We start from the raw sequence: 19,203 nt of genomic DNA, 5'->3' as shown, positions 1-19,203 counted from the left end.
TTACATTGTGCTAGAAATTGACTTTGAAACTGTTAAGACTGATTGTAGTCCAACATGATGCCAACCCTCCTGCTGAGCATGCCAGGTGATTTTATTTGATCTTGCACAATCAGATGGACCATCAAGGCACCCTATTTGCCTTGGATGGATCTAATAATGATGTGGGGCCATCATCTCATCCTGGGTTGCTGGTGGGCCTTCACCTCTCTGTGCAGAAACATTTATATCTTGGGAAACAACACATCCAACAGGTTCAGGCACAGCAGCAGGAGCAGTGTGAAATGGTTGAGAAGGCAGAATGCAAGAAGGCAGAATGGCTCAAATATGAGAAGGCAGAAGCAGAACAGCTTGAACAGGAAATGGTTGAGAAGGCAAAGGTAAATATGGACAATATTGATATAAACAACAACAGCATGGATACTGACATGCACATGTCCCCTCCATATGAGTCCATGCATGTCCTGTCTGGTGAAGAAGACAACCCTCCCCCTCCTTCCAATCATAACACACAATATTCTAGCTCCCCCACTCTACATAAATCCTCCTACAGGGACTATCCCTCTCATTGACCAGTCTCTTCCCCTGATAATTGCAGTAGGTTGATGTCTTATAGAGACTATGCCCCCTCTTAGTGGGAGGGTGTTATGTCTCCTCGTTGAGGTCAATCTCATTCCCCACCTTGGTGTGGCCATTCTCCCCCACTAATACCACAAGGAGAATATCAGAGGTTGCATTGCCAAAATCCTCAAGTAAGTTGCAACTGTGAGTATCCTTCAATCACATGCCTATACACAACTAATTTGTGTCCCTGTAGCACACACTGCTCACAGCTACTCATCACAGCACAACCATTGAGTAACCCATCCCCATGAATTTTACATTACAATGAACATAATTTTAAGACTAACTTGAAATGTCTCTAGCAACCCCTGTTATATATCCTATTGCTGGTCCTTTGATGCAAGTCTTGTCTGCCATGCCATCCACTCCTGGCCCTTTGTTGCTTGCTCTGATCACTCCATACAACTCTCACCTCTTGCAAACATGACATCAATTGCAGGCTTCAACAGGATGAGCCATTCTGCCACTGACACCACTAAACTTGCTGGCTCATTCAGCACGGTCAGTTTGACGCAGCCAATACTGTTGACTTGGTGCATCCCAACTATCCTTCCTTGCACATCATCTCATGTGGTTGGTTAGTAGTATTGAAAAGGATCAAAATGAGACTGTGCATGTGGACTGCACAATACCCAGATGTACTACTGTGGTTTTTGGGCATTTGGTGCCTATCACAAGGCCTGGATTGGCAGGTCTTGGTTAGCCATAATGATCTTGTGCTTCCTAGCCCTGCCACTGTTAGGTACCGTGCTTGAACAGAGAAGCAGAGGGGTTGGGGCTTGGCTTCAGCTCTTGCACTGCGCCCTTAGCCAAGTATGTGCCCCAAATTTGGAGCAGGTCTGACAATGTCCAACCATAGGCACCTGAGTGACACCATTAATCTTACTAATTAGTAATAACATCATGCCTGCTAGATGATAGTCCACCTCCCAGAGCCTTTTAGCTGTGGCTTTCCATGTTGTAGCATTGTTTTAACCAACCCAAACATTCCCACGGATAACCTACTCTACACCTCTCAACACAATGGCCAAGTGCAAATGCACCCTCAAATGTTCGACCTTTGGCTCTGTTCAGGAGACGGTCATCACAGACACAGGCACTTCTTGGACACTCAGAGCCAACCTCAGCAAGATCCGGGCAGATAGGCTGGCATTTGAAAGGCAACAGTTGGATGGTCAACAAGGTATGTTGTCTGTGCTGTCTTTCTTTCTTTCTTTCTTTCTTGAATCTCACACAAAGGCAGGTATCTCTGCTGCTACACAACAGCTTCTTGCTGAGGCTGCCATTCATGCCAACAATTACTCCAATGATTCCAGCAGTTCTTTTGCAGACTTCAGTGCATTGGACTCAAATGCTGCACCAGTGGACAGATGCCTCTGTTGACAATAGTGCAGATAAAGGCTCCGACATTCGTGCACCTGTTACTGGTGGTGAACAGCATGCAGTTAGTGCAGCACAAATGCACATTTTGCATGGTGAGTTTTCTGATATTCTTAACTTCAGTGAAACTAAATTTTTGTAGTATTCAAGTTAGGCATCAACAACATTGTGCCCCATGGACCTGCCTTCTGTGTAACCGTCAGATGCATGCTGCCTGGCGCAATCAAATGCCAGACCTCATTGAGGCATTCTTGCAGTGGAAACATGATCCAGCTAATACTTGCATACCGCCTGATCCCATTGAAGCAAACTGCATGGTGATGGCTTTTCAAATCGCTACCATCAATATTACAAGTTGGTTTTTTTTATTTTTTATTTCGTTATTCTCATGCATTCTTTTAGACTATGAACATGTGTGGTCTGTCAATCAACATGAAGATCAACCTGCCAATGAGTTGCTGATAAGGTGTCATATACCAGATCCAAGCACCTCCAATACCACCTGTGAACATCTCCACCCCTGGTCTGAACCCCAGTTTCCCCATCCGCTCCATTCCTCCTTCTCCGACAATGCACGAAGTGCATCTCAGCAGGATTAGCCCTGCTACCTCCGCCCGACCCTATTCCACTCTTCCGACACTACCCCTATGTCCTCTGACATTATACCCCTTCCATCCAACCCTATCTGGGGTTCCGCTCCTCTGCCCTATTGGTCCGCCCAATCCTACCCCTACTCCCTCCGCTTTTCTGACCCGCCCAGCTCCACTCGTCTTGTCCCACCCAACTATTAGTCTGTCCGACTGCCTCACCAGTCCACTCCTAGACTAGGAACCACTCAACTGGTCCTATCCCCGTTTAGTATCATAGTTCCGCTTTTTGGATCACTGGTAATCCCTATACCCTAGCAATTCTGATCCGTCGCGTACATACTGTTCCCCGAGCCTTATTCTCATATGTCTCAGTCATCCTATTGTATTCCTGTACACTCAGCACATAGCCTTCTGCTATGCTATGCTCATCACTTAGAGTATATAAACATATGTACATTTGTCTGTAGATACTCAGTCTGAATATTACCTTTTCTAAGCCCTGCTCTTCTGTTCTTTGACTTGGGCCTGATCCTGGTCAACTCCTGTTAGCCGGCCTAGGGGATTGACTCCCTAGGTTGGTCACCCTCCGATCCTCTGATCCCCCGTTCCCCCATTCCTCCACTCATCTGACTTCCTGTGCGTCGGAACTAAACCCTGCAATCTCCCATCCATCCCCTCAGTTCCACTCTGCTTCAGACTTCATTCAAGCAGTCCCCTCTACTCCGCTTCTACTGTTGGTTCCGACCACAGTAGTCTCCCGATTCCCTCCTGTCGGGTGGAACAACCCCCACCCGACTTTCCCATGCTCACCTAGTAGTCTGTCGGTCCTCCTTCAGAGGACCCCCATTCCAACGTCCTGTCGGAACTCATAGAACTTGTGTCGGACTACATTCCGAAATTAGGGGCATGTACTCGGGTAAGGGGCGCAGCGTACAAGCTGAAGCCAAGCCCCTCAGACTCTGCTTTACCCCTGAGCACAATCTTAACATAAGGGCCGGTTATCTTGGCAGCTCCCCTTTTCAACCTATGGTGGCTGTGTCTTTGGAGTGCCTCAAACTCTACCACCAAATTTGCTGAAGGAAAGCCTTATTCAGTGTACAGGTGATGGTGAAGGTCTTATGTGCACTCCACAATGTGAGTCTCAAGTACCAAGTCCAAACTCGAACCCATCCTTACTGACCCTACTATCTCATTAGCATACTTATTATCAGTCACTGCAGGACCAGTTTGCTGTGGCCTTGGATGCATATCTTGAAATTCTGAGACAGGTGAAAAGTCTTGTTGATCAAACACTGGGATGGGACACACCACATTGGTACATGTTACATGCTTGCCCAGCATGTGACTATAAGGTTAGGCACTAAATATAATTGCAAAGCACACTTATGAAACTTGTGACAGCAACTCAATGAGGTGCCTCTTTACCCTGCATGACTTGATGCCTTTCATGGCAATAACTTGCTGAAACGTGTCGATAGCTCTGTCATATACTGGATCCGAGCACCTCCAATACCACCTGTGAACATTCCCACCACTGGTCCGACCCCCTGTTTCCCTGTCCAGTCCATCCCTCCTCCTCCAACAATGCATGAAGTGCATCTCAGCAGGACTAGCCCTGCTACCTCTGCCCAACTCCACTCCACTCCTCCGACACTATCCCTATGTCCTCCGACACTATATCCCTACCATCCGACCCTATCTGGAGCTCCGCTCCTCCACTCTGTTGGTCCGACCGATCCTACTCCTACTCCCTCCACCATCTCCGCTTTTCCAACCCACTCAGTTCCTCCAGTTTCTCTCATATCGCTTCACCCAACTATTAGTCCGCCCGACAGCCTCACCAGTCCACTCCTAGACTAGGAACCACTCAACTGGTCCTATCTCCATTTAGTATCATAGTTCCTCTTTTCAGATCACCGGTAATTCCTACACCTGAGTGATTATTGATCTGTCGCATACATACTATTCTCCGAGCCTCCTTCTCATATGTCTCAGTCATCCTTCTAGTAATTCTGTACACTCAGCACATAGCCTTCTGCTATGCTATGCTATGCTACTTACTTAAAGTATATAAACATATGTACATCTGTCTGTAGATCTTTAGTCCGAATATTACCTTTTCTAAGCCCTGCTCTCTTGTCCTTGTTCTTGGGCAAAACCCTTGACAACTCCTGTTTACTGGCCTAGGGTATTGACTCCCTAGGTCAGTTGCCTTCTCCACTCATCTGACTTCCCGCACCTCGGCCGCCTTGCCTGTGCGTCAGACTTGTGGCCAATACTCTTGTACCTCTGTCCTCCGTGTTTCCGTTCTGCTTCGGACTTCATCAAAGCAGTCTCCTCCGCTCCATTCCTACTGATAGCTCCAACTGCAGTACAGTTCCGGACAAGCAAACTCGACAACTTTGTTTTTGGCTCAGGGAATTTTTTTGGCATCAAACTGAGTATGGGAACAGATTCAGAGGGTCAAACTACGTCTAAAACCGGTCTCATTTGTATTTTCCCACGTGTTTTTGGGCTGGCCAAATTTTTGGCTGTTTTCAACAACATGTATCTATGCCTACGCTCTGTCCAGTACCGCTTCTATTGACATCATAGCGCACTGTGAGACCTAGTGATGCTGTTTTTGCTTTTGAACTGCCTCTTCCGCTGCTTTTCCCATGAGACCCAATCAATATGCACTCATAAAGCACCATGAACAGTTGATAAAATGACTGATCACTTCAGTCGGGCAAGCATCGAGCTGTTCCCTTGCACAATTCTCCCATGCTTCTTCTGCATCATGAACAAGACCAGTGTTGAGTAGCGAGTCAGGGGCTGGTGTCTTGGACATTGTCATATACCTGATCCGACCGCCCCGATATTAATATCTGCTCCACCTTCTGACCACCTCCACTACATCTGTCCTCCGCTCCATCCAATCATCATCTGCATCCGCCCCTACGCTTCCACTCAACTGCCCAACCAGTCCCCTTCCATAACGTCTCCATTCAACTGGAACCTGTTACAGGGACCCTCAGACCCCTATCGTCTCTGCCAAACATCACTGTCACAACCGCATCACAACACGTGACAGATGATGTCACCGGCACGTGACTAAACTGCAGAGCACAGCATGACAGCTGTTGGAGCAAGACAGCTCTGGAACTGACCTAGACCGGGATCAATAGAAGCCACGCGCTTCTCCCTTATCACCCTACCAATACACCGGTACTGACTATCAGTTTATCCTATCGCTTATCATGACAGATAGCGTTATCTGACTTGGACACCTACCACTGCGCCGGTACCATGCCCTAGACCATTACCGTTGAACCGGTACTCTTATCTCTGAGTCCTTATGACTCATATAGACACTTACCTAGTTGGGACGCTTTCTGGCTACCCAAGCCTACCCTGAACTCATAGGATGATACCTATATATACCACAGTAGTTAGACCATGTATTCTCTAACTTGATCTTCACTTGTGATATACAACTCTAGCTTCCACCATTGAAACTTCAGTCAGTCATTCTGAATGGACAGCCTCCATTCAGTCTTCCATCGTCCTGGTGCTCCATGAAGCGGACACGGGATCGACCCTATCAAGTGCACTGTTGGAAAGCCGGGCTTTCCCATAACAGAACCTCTTTCCCATTTGGACATATACTTTCCCCTTTGGTACATAGACCCTCACTTCTGGATCACTGGTAATTCCTTTTACCGCTTGATCACTGATCTGACACGTACAGATTGATTCAGCTCCGACTTATGTCTTCGCCTGTGTAAGTACTTACAAATTATATCCTTGGTGCATAGCTTTACAACATAGTTATCCTGATCACTGCCTCATACTTAGAAGTATATAACATATCCTGTACTTAGATATTTTCCCCAGTCTTAATATTACTTGTCTTCTTGCAGTTTCTACGTGTGAGAATTCTCAGTAGGACCTTGCCACCTCCGGACACAAGTTTCATCTTGTTGTCACCTCCGACTTTCCGCTCCGACTTAGAGCTGTGCTCTAAGTCTCCCCCTTTACTTCTCCGCCCCTGTCAATCATCCCCCGTTGCTCCTATCCACCCTCCGCCTTATCCTCCACCTTCTTCGCTCCGCTTCTAGTCAGCCCGCCGCTATTAGCACTTACTTCCCGACCCTCAAAGTGGACCTAAGCAGACCACTTGTCCTATTGTCGGACAACATCGGACCCGCTCCAAATTTGGGGCACGTACTTGGCTAAGGGTGCAGTGCAAGAGCTAAAGCCAAGCCCTGACCCCTCCGCTTCTTGAGCCGGCATGGTACCTAATAGACATGATATCTGCATTGAGACCATTTTATTTCAACTCCAAATCAGGTTCCACTGGGTTGTGATGTGATGTTGAAGGCTGGGTGGCAGATGTGATGTGTGCTGACTGGTATGATTTTGGTTTAACCGTGAATCCAAGGCTGGTCAGTGATTCTTGATTTTGAAGGAGTTTTTTATACCGTCGTTGAGTATGAGCTGATTTGCTCCCAACATCAGGACCCTTCTTGTAATGACTTGGACAGCCTGTTCGTTCAGCCCTACACTTGGACTCCCTTGGAGGCAGCCATGTCTCGTCACATGGATCATCATCCATGGATGCTGCAAAATAAATTAGCCTTGAACAGCAGTTGCTGTTATCCAGATCGTCCAAGTGAGTGATATCCTCTTCATCTGACTCAATATCTGATTCATCATTGTGAGCAACAAATTTTATACTGTCAAGGACAGTAGGGGGTTGCCAGTTTTCATCTGATGTGTGATCACTGATGCTTGCAGGTCTGGGGGCTCGAGAATGTGAATGTGATAGCCTTGTTCTTTTCAGAGGCAAGTCTTTGGAGTCATTTGACTCAGATGTCAATGAGACACTGGCTTTGTAGGGTGTCATATCCCATACCTCCAGACCCAGAATTCTGGATCTCCCCTGCAAAAGTCCAGTTCTCCATCCTGTTGTCTGCCCAGTGCTCCACCTTCATCTCCATACTCACTCCTATCTCCTTTTAGAATACTGCTCTCCAGCTACCAGTTGTATGTCTTTCCACTTTGCTTACTGATCTGTCCGTTTGTACTTCATTTCTGACTTCACTGCTTTGATCCGTTATACTCTTACTAATAGACTTTCCATATGCTCGGGGCATAGCTTTTACTTTGCTGACTGATTTACTTACATGATACCTACAGTATATAAACTCCTGTAATACTCCGGTACTCCTCAGTTTGAATATCATCTTAGTTCTGCTCATTCCTGCTTCTCTGGACTTGAGTCTAATCTCTGGCTCTACCCCAGGGTAGTCTAACTCTGTTCTGCCTCTACTCTGGACTTGTCCGTAGTAGCCTTACTCTGTTCATTCCTAGCCTTCTGGAGTTCCGCCAAACTCCCCCTGCATCTGACCTCTGGACTTACCTGGACTTCTGTCAGACTTCCCCTCTGCCTCTCAGAAATTAAGCGCACATACTCGTGTAAGGGGTGCAGCATACAAGCTGAAGCTGAAGCCCTTTGAGTTACCTTTCCCTTGAGCACGACCTTAACATAGGGCTGAATATGGTGGTATCACTTCAGTTCAATTTCTCTCGTATGTACCAGGCAACTTCACACAAAACTCTGGGCTATGCAAGGGACCTCAAGCAGCCACCAGAGCACGGGAAGTTGAACATTGAGCTGTGTACAACAAACTCCTTCTCAAAATGAACACTGTGCTTGACTTAGAGAGGAAGATCGGTGTTACACAATGTTGGACACCGGCTGACCCCAAATATCAAGAAGCACTCAAATACTTGCATAATTGGCAGTCTATTCATGCCGTTCAGCATCTAGAAGGTCTTGTTTGAACTTGTGAAAGCAAACTTAGCTGTGCGCCTCCGCTGCCTTTCCCGCGTGTCGGACGTGTGGCTAATACTCTTGTACCTCTGTCCTCTGTATTTCCATCCTGCATCGGACTTCGTCCAAGCAGTCTCCTCCGCTCCATTCCTACTGTTAGCTCCAACTGCAGTAGCCCTCCGACTCTCCCCTATAGGGCGGACCAATCTCCGCCTGACATTCCTGCGCTTATCTAGTAGTCCATTGGTCCTCCTTCAGAGGACCTCCGCTCCGACATCCTGTCGGAGCTCGTAGAACTTGAGTTGGACTACAATCTAAAATTAGGGGCACATACTCAGGTAAGGGGCACAGTGTATGAGCTGAAGCTGAGCCCCTCAGACTCTGTCTTACCCCTGAGCATGGTCTTAACACAGTCTCACAATTGTGGCCATAACTAATATTGTTAGCGCCGATTTTATTCTCAGCCCATCTAACAACTCACTTTTGCATCTAGTCTCTGTCATCTCTAGATTCAGTTCGAATACCTTCAATCTGCACTCAATTGCAATACCGAGGGAAATGTTTACAAGCCTCCAATGGCTCGATCTAGCTAGCCACGGCAACCAAAATTTATGTCTTCCCAGTGTGTACTTTAGCAAACTCTGCTGAACTGTTTTAAATTTTAAGAAATCTATCATCGTAACACTGGAAGCACAATTTATCTTTCAGAAACACACAGTGCAGCTACACACATCGTCTACACCCGCTAAGATTCTACCAGGAAATGGTCTTGAGCAGGCTGTAGTCCTTATCACATCAAGCAAGGTCGCTGGATCGCAAATGGTACACCAGCAATTTAACAGCACAGATATAGCTCAAGCTGTGGACTTGCTGGAGGATATCTTCACCTCTGGGATTGCAGAAAGGGTTTGTACGTCGGTTTTCAATACTAGTTGGAAAAATACACCTACTGTTTCTTGTACCTCAGGTGTGTATTTCTAACACGCATTGCTCATCGCATAGATCAATTCACATTTTGTTTCCAAGCTTTCACCCAAGAAAATTTATTTCAGCAAGGCAGCCGCTCATCACTACCATTTCCACCACTTCCCAAGTCTCTGGCTGCTCGTCAGGCTATTACACATATTCAGGGTCATATTGAAGAAGTTTTAAACTGTCCTGACTTTGAGATGTGGTTTCTCGCACAGTCAAGGAACCAGCCAGCCTCCGTCATGCACCCTCACTCTCGTGGTACCACACTGTCTCCCTTCCCACTGTTTTGGTTCTCTCATTGATGGGGATTCCCCATGCCCTTTACCCTTACCATTCAACCAGTACTTCTTACCTCTTTCTACTTATGACTCACACAACCCTTGACCCTTACCACTGACTCGGTATTGCTTCCGCTTACCCTGTACCCTTACCGTTCCACCGGTATATCACCCTCATACATATATATATCTCACTTGTACTGTAGATAGATTCTCTAATTTGAATCTACTCGGTTCTCATCTGATACTTGTCGTTAGGTCTGAACTTCTCTTGCCTAAGAGAACTCCCTCTGTACACAGAACCATCTGCTCTTGAGACGATACTCTTGAGTTGAACTCCATCTCTTGGATCGTATCCTCGAGAAACTCCAATCGACTCTACGCAAGTAAGGGCCTCAACCCTTACTTAGACTTAGCGCAGGCAAGCTCCTTGCTGGGCTAGCGCCAAAGGCCACGCTTCAAACACCCCTTGCGGGTTTAGTGCCGCTGGATCTCATCTGAGAGGTTTCGCGTAACAATTGGCCCCCTCATCATTTTAATGATACTGCCTCCCACCTAGACCATGGCTGTTCTGGTCCTTCTCGATCAACCTTGATGCCTTCTGCTTCTGAATCTTCCAGAGCTGAAGAGCATGTCTTTCCCCCACCATCTGAGAGCATTGCAGACACTCGTACACCAACAGTTTTCATTCACAATATTTGGTTTCAAGTCCCTATCATTTTCATGAGTTGACATTATTCTAGGGAATGGTAGTTAGAGTGGGTCCTATTTGGAATATCGCCATGAATCAAGGAGACACACTTTAGTTAATTTTGAGGGAGTTATTTGGAACCAATGGAGGAGATAGACACTAGTGAAAATTGATATTGTTTGATGTATGAAACAACTGATAACAATGAATTTTGCATGAAGCTTGAACTAAGTCCTACCTACAAGCAACTCCAACCATCACTGTTCTGAACTTTAACTTCTCATCATGATTGTCCAATCCATGGCCAAAACGAAGCGGATCCATGCAAAGCTGACAACAGTCCAGAAGGCTACACACCATGAAAAATCAATGAACTTGACAAATGCACTCACCACAGCTGTTAAGGTCATGCTCAAGGGAAAGACAACTCAAAGGGCTTTGGCTTCAGCTTGTGCGCTGCGCCCCTTACCTGAGTACGTGCCCTTAATTTCTAAGAGGCAGAGGGGATGTCTGACGGAAGTCCAGGTAAGTACAGAGGTCAGATGTAGGGGGAGTTCGGTGGAACTCCAGAAGGCTAGGAAAGAACAGAATAAGGCTACTGCGGACAAGTCCAGAGTAGAAGCGGAACAGAGTTAGACTACCCTAAGGTAGAGCCAGAGATATAGTCCTAAGGTTTAACCCTAAGACTCAGAGGTAGACAAGAGATCAGACTCAAGTCCGGAGAAGCAGGAATGAGCAGAACTAAGATGAGAGTCGGAGGTACAGTCAAAGGAATCAACCCTAAGACTCGGAGATTGACAAGAGACCAAGCTCAAGTCCGGAGATGCAGGAATGAGCAGGAATTAAGGTGAGATTCGAACTAAGGAGTACTGGAGTATTACAGGAGTTTATATACTGTAGGTATCATGTAAGTAAATCAGTCAGAAAAGTAAAAGCTATGTCCGAAGCATGTGGAAAGTCTGTCAGTAAGTGTATAACGGATCAAAGCAGTGAAGATGGAAATGAAGTATAAATGGACGGATCAGTAAGCCAAGCGGAAAGGACATAACCAGTAGCCAGAGAACAGTTATACTAACAGGAGATAGGAGTGAGCCCGGAGATGAAAATGGAGTGCTGGACAGAGAATAGGATAAGAGAAGCAGACTTCCATAGGGGAGATCCGGAATTCCAGATCCAGAGGTACAGGATATGACAACAGCACAAAATGCTTACCAGGAGGAAGCACGGACCATTGCCCAAGAACATGGCCGGTAAGTCTATATAACATGCCAAAACTGAATACTCACTTGTCTACAGAAGCTTGACATGGACACGCAAGCAGCTTCATGTGAGCAAGGGTATTTTCAACAAACGCTGTGCGAATCCCTGGAACACATTTGTGAGACAAGAGCTGAACAAGTACAACAAAGGTACTTATATTTATGACCTACCAAAAAAGAACATATCTTGACCTACAGTAAAAGGACGTGGGGTGGGGGATCGTTTAAAATTGCCCAGGTTTGTCGTGGAAAACTGTGCGCAATTAATGTCGCGTTATTTGCGCTTGATGGTGGCTGACAAGAACTGTCTTTGAGATAATGTTGAGACACTACATCAGTCCCACATAAAAGTCACTTGCACTAACCCTAAGGCACTACAGAAAGATATCAATGGTACTTTCGACACAACGAAGACTGAGGTACCAGAATGATTTCTTTTTGTCTGTGAAATACTCACTAAATGATTGAATAGTGGACTGCTATCCAGGCTTGAACAGGCTTCGAAGGGCTCTACCTTGTTGTTCATGGTGACGTTGAGCAGTATCATGAACCGAAGCTCTTTTACACACCAAAGGTCGCCTCATTCATCAAAGGTGTGCTTGGCATGGAGCCAAAGTGTCTCACACTGGAACTTGACTCTTGGGTCGTTGGAGATTTTGGTAAGTCGAATTTATCCAATGAAGTGTCGAATGTACTCAGCATTAATAGATAATACCACCATGATCACTCAATGGCTGTCAATGACAAGACTCATAAGCTTGTGTGGGTGGAATGTTCAAGACGGACTTGATAATTTGTTGCACTGATTGCATGATTTGTTGCTGATGTGTCATGCAGATATAATTCTGGCCGAATTTAATCATTCACAAAAAAGGAAAAAAAAAAATCACAATGAACTATGACAATTATGAGCAAAAGGTTGTAGAAAATTATGGTGTTGCTCTCCAAAACCACCTGCTTGCTGCTGTGCAAAATCCTGGGGAGATTGGCCACTGTGAAGATCTAATTAAGATGCTCAACAGCCTTGTGAACTCAAGTTGTTTGTGGGTGACACTCACCAAAGATGAGATAGCGGAGCACAAGAATGAAAACCAGGAGTGTGAGGCTCATGGCGAGTGAGTATACAAGGCCCGGAAATGGTGAACAAAGGGATCAAAGGCAACAAAGGAATCAAGCGCTAAGAGTGCGGAGTGGGTGGAGGATGAGGATGAGGATGAGGAGGACGAGGATGAAGATGAGAATGAAGACGAGGACAAGATGGGTGGGGATGGAGCTGACGTCACGAGTGAGGGGGCCGCTGTCTAGTTCATGAGCAAGTAAGCTCGTCTAGATCTTATCCTCGTTGGTATCCAGTCTATGAAGTAGAGTTGTCAATGGCTGGGTGCCACTTGACTCGGGGTCAGAGATACCTGCCTTTGTGTGAGATTCAACAAACAAACAAAGACAGCACAGACAACATACCTTGTTGGTCGTCCAACTATTGCCTTTCAAATGCCAGCCTATCTGCCTGGATCTTGCTGTGGTTGGCTCCGGGTGTCCAAGAAGTGCCTGTGTCTGTGATGACCATCTCCTGAACAGAGCCAAAGGTCGAACATTTGAAGGTGCGTTTGCACTTGGTCATTGCATTGAGAGGTGTAGAGTAGGTTATCCGTGGGAATGTTCTGGTTGGTTGAAACAATGCTACAATATGGAAAGCCACAGCTAAAAGGCTCTGGGAGGCGGACTATCGTCTAGCAGGCATAATACAAGCTGAGTTCTGTTAAAAAAACAGAGGGAAATGGTCCAGAACGAGGGAAGAGATGAGCTCATCGTTGACAACAATTAGCATAAGCTTCTGACAACCATGTGAGTATGGAAAATAGCCTGCTTGATCTGGGGAAGCAATTGTTAGAATAAATGATACAACCAAGCCACAAGTGAGCTAATGAGAGTGAACAGGACTATATAGTCCAGTGTCAGTTGTTATCGTGTTGTGTAAACTAATGAGTGTACTATACCTGTAGTCCAGTGTCAGTTGCTAAAGAGCAACCAACACAGGACTTGCTACCTATGGGCGAGTCTATGTAAACAAGTGTAAACACTGCCTAAGTAAGTAAGGAATTCACATCACATGCTAAGTGAGAGTCTAATAGAGGAAGCAACATCATAAGACAAATAACTCACACCATAAGAGCCAGTTCGTCAACGAGATGTTGACGAACATCTGGCAAAATAACATCACGTGTGAAGGTTGTCGGCTTGGGCCGTCCCGAGGGTCGGAACTTGAACATACTATCTAGCCATCGCAGTGCTAGTACAATGTATGTACTGTATATTCCTGACAATGGACGCTCTACCAGCAGTCCCTGCTCCCATCGACCTTCGATTGGATGTCCCACTATTCATGCCCCATCATCCCGAAGTCCAGCAACGTCTCATACGATACATGATCCTTTTGATCAGCATCTTGATTAGCGCTACAACTAGTATCTTACACTCAATCTATCCAAAAGATCCAGAACCATATCACACATCTGCTCTCTCGGGAGAAGCGTGGGTCATAGAACTATTAACTGGTCACCCCGAGCGTATACGATGCGAGCTTGGTGTACATGCACATGTGTTCACAGAACTCATCTCAGAGATTCGTACCCTTGGGCACACGGACTCCAAGTTTGTCTCGCTAGAGGAACAACTAGCAATTTTCCTCTATGCAGTAGTCACGGGCTTACCTATCAGACACACCAGTGAAAGATTTCAACGCTCGAATGAGACTATATCTCAGTGAGGGTGATATTTTTAATTGCGCGCTATATCTCATTGTACATAGTTATTTTCACAGGATGCTCTTTATCTTTTCGTCCCCCCCCTTCTATTCAAATGAGTCTCATCAGCAGTCTGGGGACACTGAGCACGAGTGAGTCGAATGTTGGGCTGCATGGGAGTGGAGACAGGCTTGCAATCAGCCATGCTGAAGCGATCAAGGATGTCAAGGCAGTACTGGCGCTGGGAGATGGTGATGGAGTGCTTGGAGCGATCCCTGTCAATCTTGATGCCTAGAAGCTGGGTGGTAGGGCCCAAGTCTCGAAGCTTGAAGTGCTGAGACAAGTCCTTGATGATCTGATCAATTGCAGAAGCGGACTTCGATGCAAAGGTCATGTCATCAACAAAGACAGGCAAGATGATCCTGACTTCACCCTTGACATAGATATAGATGCTGGCATCAGAGTAGGACTGGGTGAATCCAATAGACTCGAGAACAGAGCGCATTTTCTTGTTCCAGCGATTGCCACCTTGCTTGGTTCCATAGATGCTCTTCTGAAGAAGGCAGACCATCTTCTTGGGATCACCTTCAGCAAAGCCTTCAGGTTGTTCCATGTAGACGTCACAGTCCATCTCCCCATTGAGATAGGCATGTGAGATGTCGATGGAGCGGAGGTGGAGGTCATGGATGGCAGCCATAGCAAGGACAACACGAATGGTGGGCATACGCACAGTTGGAGCAAATATTTCGACATAGTCAAAGCCAGGACGCTGGTTGTAGCCCTTGGCAACAAGTCTGCCCTTGTAGCGCTCAATAGAGCCATCAGCATTGCGCTTCACCTTGAATATCCACTTGGAGCCAATGACCTTGATTCCAGCTGGTCTAGGTACGAGTTTCCAAGTCCCATTGCTGCGATGAGCATTGAGTTCCTCAAGAGCTGCCTGATTCCACTGCTCTGCATCAAGTCGAGTCAATGCCTCCCTATAAGACAATGGCTCGGTGGAAGAGCTGGTAGACAAGGCAAGCTCAAATCCTTGAGCAAAGTCAGCATCCTCAGTCTCATCATCAACAACATCAGTCAGCTGAGCTGGAGAGAGCTTCCACCAGTCTCTGGGAGGTTGCCTGTTGCGTCGAGGGAGTCTGGCACCAATGCCTATGGGAGACGGTGGTCTAGGAGGTGGATTGGGACGAGCTGCAGGAGGAGGAGTGACTGGATCAGGAACAGGGACGACAGCAGGGACATCAGGAACTGCTGGAGGGACCACATCTCCCCCTTGATCCAGTGACTCATCAGAACTGGACTCATCATAGTCAGAGTCAGAGTCAGAGTCATCTGAATGAGGAGGATAGTAATAGGAGGGCGCTGCTGGGGGCTCAGAGGTAGTCTTGGACTGTCTGGGAGGATGGGGAGCATTGACAGGAGGTGCTGGAGCGATGGGAGCTGGAATGGATGGACTGGATGGGCGCTTGGACAGAGGGAAGTATCTTTCATCAAAGTCAGCCCTTTCACAGATGATTGTCTTCTTGGAGGTGGGGTTGTAGAACTTCCAGCCCTTGTAGCCAGCAGGGTAGCCAATGAAGACGCACTTTTCCATGTGGGAGCCAAGTCCATCTCTCTTGTGTTAGAATAACCAAGTGAAGCAAGCCACAAGTGAGCTAATGAGAGTGAACAGGACTATAGTCCAGTGTCAGTTGCTATTGTGTTGTGTAAACTAATGAGTGTACTATACCTATAGTCCAGTGTCAGTTGCTGAAGAGCAACCAACACAGGACTTGCTACCTATGGGCGAGTCTATGTAAACAAGTGTAAACACTGCCTAAGTAAGTAATGGATTTCACATCACATGCTAAGTGAGAGTCCAATAGAGGAAGCAACATCATAACACAAATAACTCGCACCATAAGGTGCTCAATCACCACAACTAACACTCCCCCCTGATTGTGCACCTCTACACATCTCAGCTCCCCCTCAAGCTACTCAGTCCCATCATCTGGCAGAACAACTGCACCTTGGGTCGAGCCAATGCCTTGGTTAGGATGTCAGCTGGCTGGTCAGCAGTGGGCACAAACACTGGTGCAATAATCTCCTTGTGCACCACATCTCGAAGCCAATACCAGCTGAGATCAAGCTGCTTCATCCGACCATGGTGCTCTGGGTGCTTGGCCACAGAGATGGCGCTCTGGTTGTCGATCCTAAGGACAGAGGGTGCAGTGGCAGGGAAGCCCATCTCAAACAAGAGATTTCGCATCCAGCGGATCTCCTTGCCTGCCTCAACTGCAGCCATGTACTCAGCTTCAGTGGTGGACAAGGCCACAATGCTTTGAAGCTTCGACGACCAGGAGACAGCACCAAGGCCAATCTTGACCAGGTAGCCACCAGTGGAGCGACCGGTGTCTTTGCATCCACCATGATCAGCATCAGAGAATGTGGAGAAGAGTTCGATGGAATTGGGATCAGGAGCATAGGTGATGGAGTAGTCTGCAGTGCCCTTCAGATAGCGAAGCAGGTGCTTGACAGCTTGCCAATGGGCAGGGCCAGGGTTGGAGTTGAATCGAGCAAGGCAGCCAACAGTGTAGGCAATGTCTGGTCTGGTGGTGGTGGCAAGATACATCAGAGCACCCACAGCTTCAAGGTAAGGAGTGGATTGCATGTCCTGAGTCTCATCAGCAGTCTGGGGACACTGAGCACGAGTGAGTCGAAGATTGGGCTGCATGGGAGTGGAGACAGGCTTGCAATCAGCCATGCTGAAGCGATCAAGGATGTCAAGGCAGTACTGGTGCTGGGAGATGGTGATGGAGTGCTTGGAGCGATCCCTGTCAATCTTGATGCCTAGAAGCTGGGTGGTAGGGCCCAAGTCTCGAAGCTTGAAGTGCTGAGACAAGTCCTTGATGATCTGATCAATTGCAGAAGCGGACTTTGATGCAAAGGTCATGTCATCAACAAAGACAGGCAAGATGATCCTGACTTCACCCTTGACATAGATATAGATGCTGGCATCAGAGTAGGACTGGGTGAATCCAATAGACTCCAGAACAGAGCGCATTTTCTTGTTCCAGCGATTGCCACCTTGCTTGGTTCCATAGATGCTCTTCTGAAGAAGGCAGACCATCTTCTTGGATCACCTTCAGCAAAGCCTTCAGGTTGTTCCATGTAGACGTCACAGTCCATCTCCCCATTGAGATAGGCATGTGAGATGTCGATGGAGCGAAGGTGGAGGTCATGGATGGCAGCCATAGCAAGGACAACACGAATGGTGGGCATACGCACAGTTGGAGCAAATATTTCGACATAGTCAAAGCCAGGACGCTGGTTGTAGCCCTTGGCAACAAGTCTGCCCTTGTAGCGCTCAATAGAGCCAGTCAGCATTGCGCTTCACCTTGAATATCCACTTGGAGCCAATGACCTTGATTCCCAGCTGGTCTAGGTACGAGTTTCCAAGTTCCATTGCTGCGATGAGCATTGAGTTCCTCAAGAGCTGCTTGATTCCACTGCTCTGCATCAACTCGAGTCAATGCCTCCCTATAAGACAATGGCTCGGTGGAAGAGCTGGTAGACAAGGCAAGCTCAAATCCTTGAGCAAAGTCAGCATCCTCAGTCTCATCATCAACAACATCAGTCAGCTGAGCTGGAGAGAGCTTCCACCAGTCTCTGGGAGGTTGCCTATTGCGTCGAGGGAGTCTGGCACCAATGCCTATGGGAGATGGTGGTCTAGGAGGTGGATTGGGACGAGCTGCAGGAGGAGGAGTGACTGGATCAGGAACAGGGACGACAGGAGGGACATCAGGAACTGCTGGAGGGCACCACATCTCCCCCTTGATCCAGTGACTCATCAGAACTGGACTCATCATAGTCAGAGTCAGAGTCAGAGTCATCTGAATGAGGAGGATAGTAATAGGAGGGCGCTGCTGGGGGCTCAGAGGTAGTCTTGGACTGTCTGGGAGGATGGGGAGCATTGACAGGAGGTGCTGGAGCGATGGGAGCTGGAATGGATGGACTGGATGGGCGCTTGGACAGAGGGAAGTATCTTTCATCAAAGTCAGCCCTTTCGCAGATGATTGTCTTCTTGGAGGTGGGGTTGTAGAACTTTCCAGCCCTTGTAGCCAGCAGGGTAGCCAATGAAGACGCACTTTTCCATGTGGGAGCCCAAGTCCATCTCTCTTGTCCCTCTGGACGTGCACATAGGCAGTGCATCCCCAAACTCGAAGATGTGAGACATCAGGCTTATTACCATGCCACAGCTCATAGGGTGTAGCGCTGTCTACAGCTTCGGTAGGGCATCTGTTCCAGACATGGACCAGAGCAGCAAGACACTCGCCCCAGAAGGCCTTGGGAAGCCCAGACTCGTCCAGCATAGCAGTGAGTCGCTCAGAGAGGACTCTGTTAGCTCTCTCAGCAACCCCATTCTGCTGTGGTCTAGCACGAACAGTGTGCTGCCTCTCAATGCCGCACTGGGTGGTGAATTCAATGAAGGCATTGCTCATGTACTCCCCTCCCTTGTCATCTCTGAGGATCTTTAGCTTTCGCTCTGACTGGTTCTCAGCATAGGCCTTGAATGTCTTGAAAGCCTCAAAGACATCAGACTTAGCTTTAATAGGGAGCACAAAGCGAAATCGAGAGAAGTCGTCGATGAATGTGACCCAATAGCGATAGCCAGAGAAGCTGGGGTAGGGGACCTGTAGTTGTGGTGATTGAGCACCTTATGGTGCGAGTTATTTGTGTTATGATGTTGCTTCCTCTATTGGACTCTCACTTAGCATGTGATGTGAATTCCTTACTTACTTAGGCAGTGTTTACACTTGTTTACATAGACTCGCCCATAGGTAGCAAGTCCTGTGTTGGTTGCTCTTCAG

At 47.4% G+C, this 19,203-nt stretch overlaps 4 protein-coding genes across 4 annotated transcripts; 3 read left to right on the top strand and 1 right to left on the bottom strand.

Annotated features, from left to right (window-relative positions):
• Positions 1-54: 54 nt before the first annotated feature.
• EDB91DRAFT_1083814 (uncharacterized protein) lies at positions 55-1,048 on the top strand (the record flags this gene model as incomplete). Its single annotated transcript, XM_041315685.1, has 5 exons — positions 55-85; positions 127-191; positions 252-377; positions 614-749; positions 924-1,048. The coding sequence occupies 5 exons, from the start codon at positions 55-57 to the stop codon at positions 1,046-1,048; spliced, it is 483 nt and encodes a 160-aa protein (XP_041175000.1).
• A 596-nt stretch (positions 1,049-1,644) lies between these two features.
• EDB91DRAFT_1083813 (uncharacterized protein) lies at positions 1,645-2,322 on the top strand (the record flags this gene model as incomplete). The annotated part of the gene is made up of 4 exons (XM_041315684.1): positions 1,645-1,804; positions 1,865-1,957; positions 1,992-2,096; positions 2,144-2,322. The coding sequence occupies 4 exons, from the start codon at positions 1,645-1,647 to the stop codon at positions 2,320-2,322; spliced, it is 537 nt and encodes a 178-aa protein (XP_041174999.1).
• A 4,818-nt stretch (positions 2,323-7,140) lies between these two features.
• EDB91DRAFT_1021466 (uncharacterized protein) lies at positions 7,141-7,461 on the bottom strand (the record flags this gene model as incomplete). The annotated part of the gene is made up of 1 exon (XM_041312566.1): positions 7,141-7,461. A coding segment is annotated over one exon (321 nt), but the record flags the coding sequence as incomplete, so codon positions are not given.
• A 4,194-nt stretch (positions 7,462-11,655) lies between these two features.
• EDB91DRAFT_1083812 (uncharacterized protein) lies at positions 11,656-12,914 on the top strand (the record flags this gene model as incomplete). The annotated part of the gene is made up of 6 exons (XM_041315683.1): positions 11,656-11,759; positions 11,808-11,847; positions 11,981-12,002; positions 12,107-12,268; positions 12,535-12,724; positions 12,785-12,914. 6 exons carry the CDS (start codon positions 11,656-11,658, stop codon positions 12,912-12,914), a joined length of 648 nt encoding a protein of 215 aa, XP_041174997.1.
• Between the last annotated feature and the right edge of the window lie 6,289 nt (positions 12,915-19,203).

The sequence above is a fragment of the Suillus paluster genome (assembly GCF_016628075.1).
Source record: "Suillus paluster strain FC165 chromosome Unknown EDB91scaffold_45, whole genome shotgun sequence".
NCBI lineage: Eukaryota > Fungi > Basidiomycota > Agaricomycetes > Boletales > Suillaceae > Suillus > Suillus paluster.
This window is presented reverse-complemented; position numbering and strand designations above follow the sequence as displayed.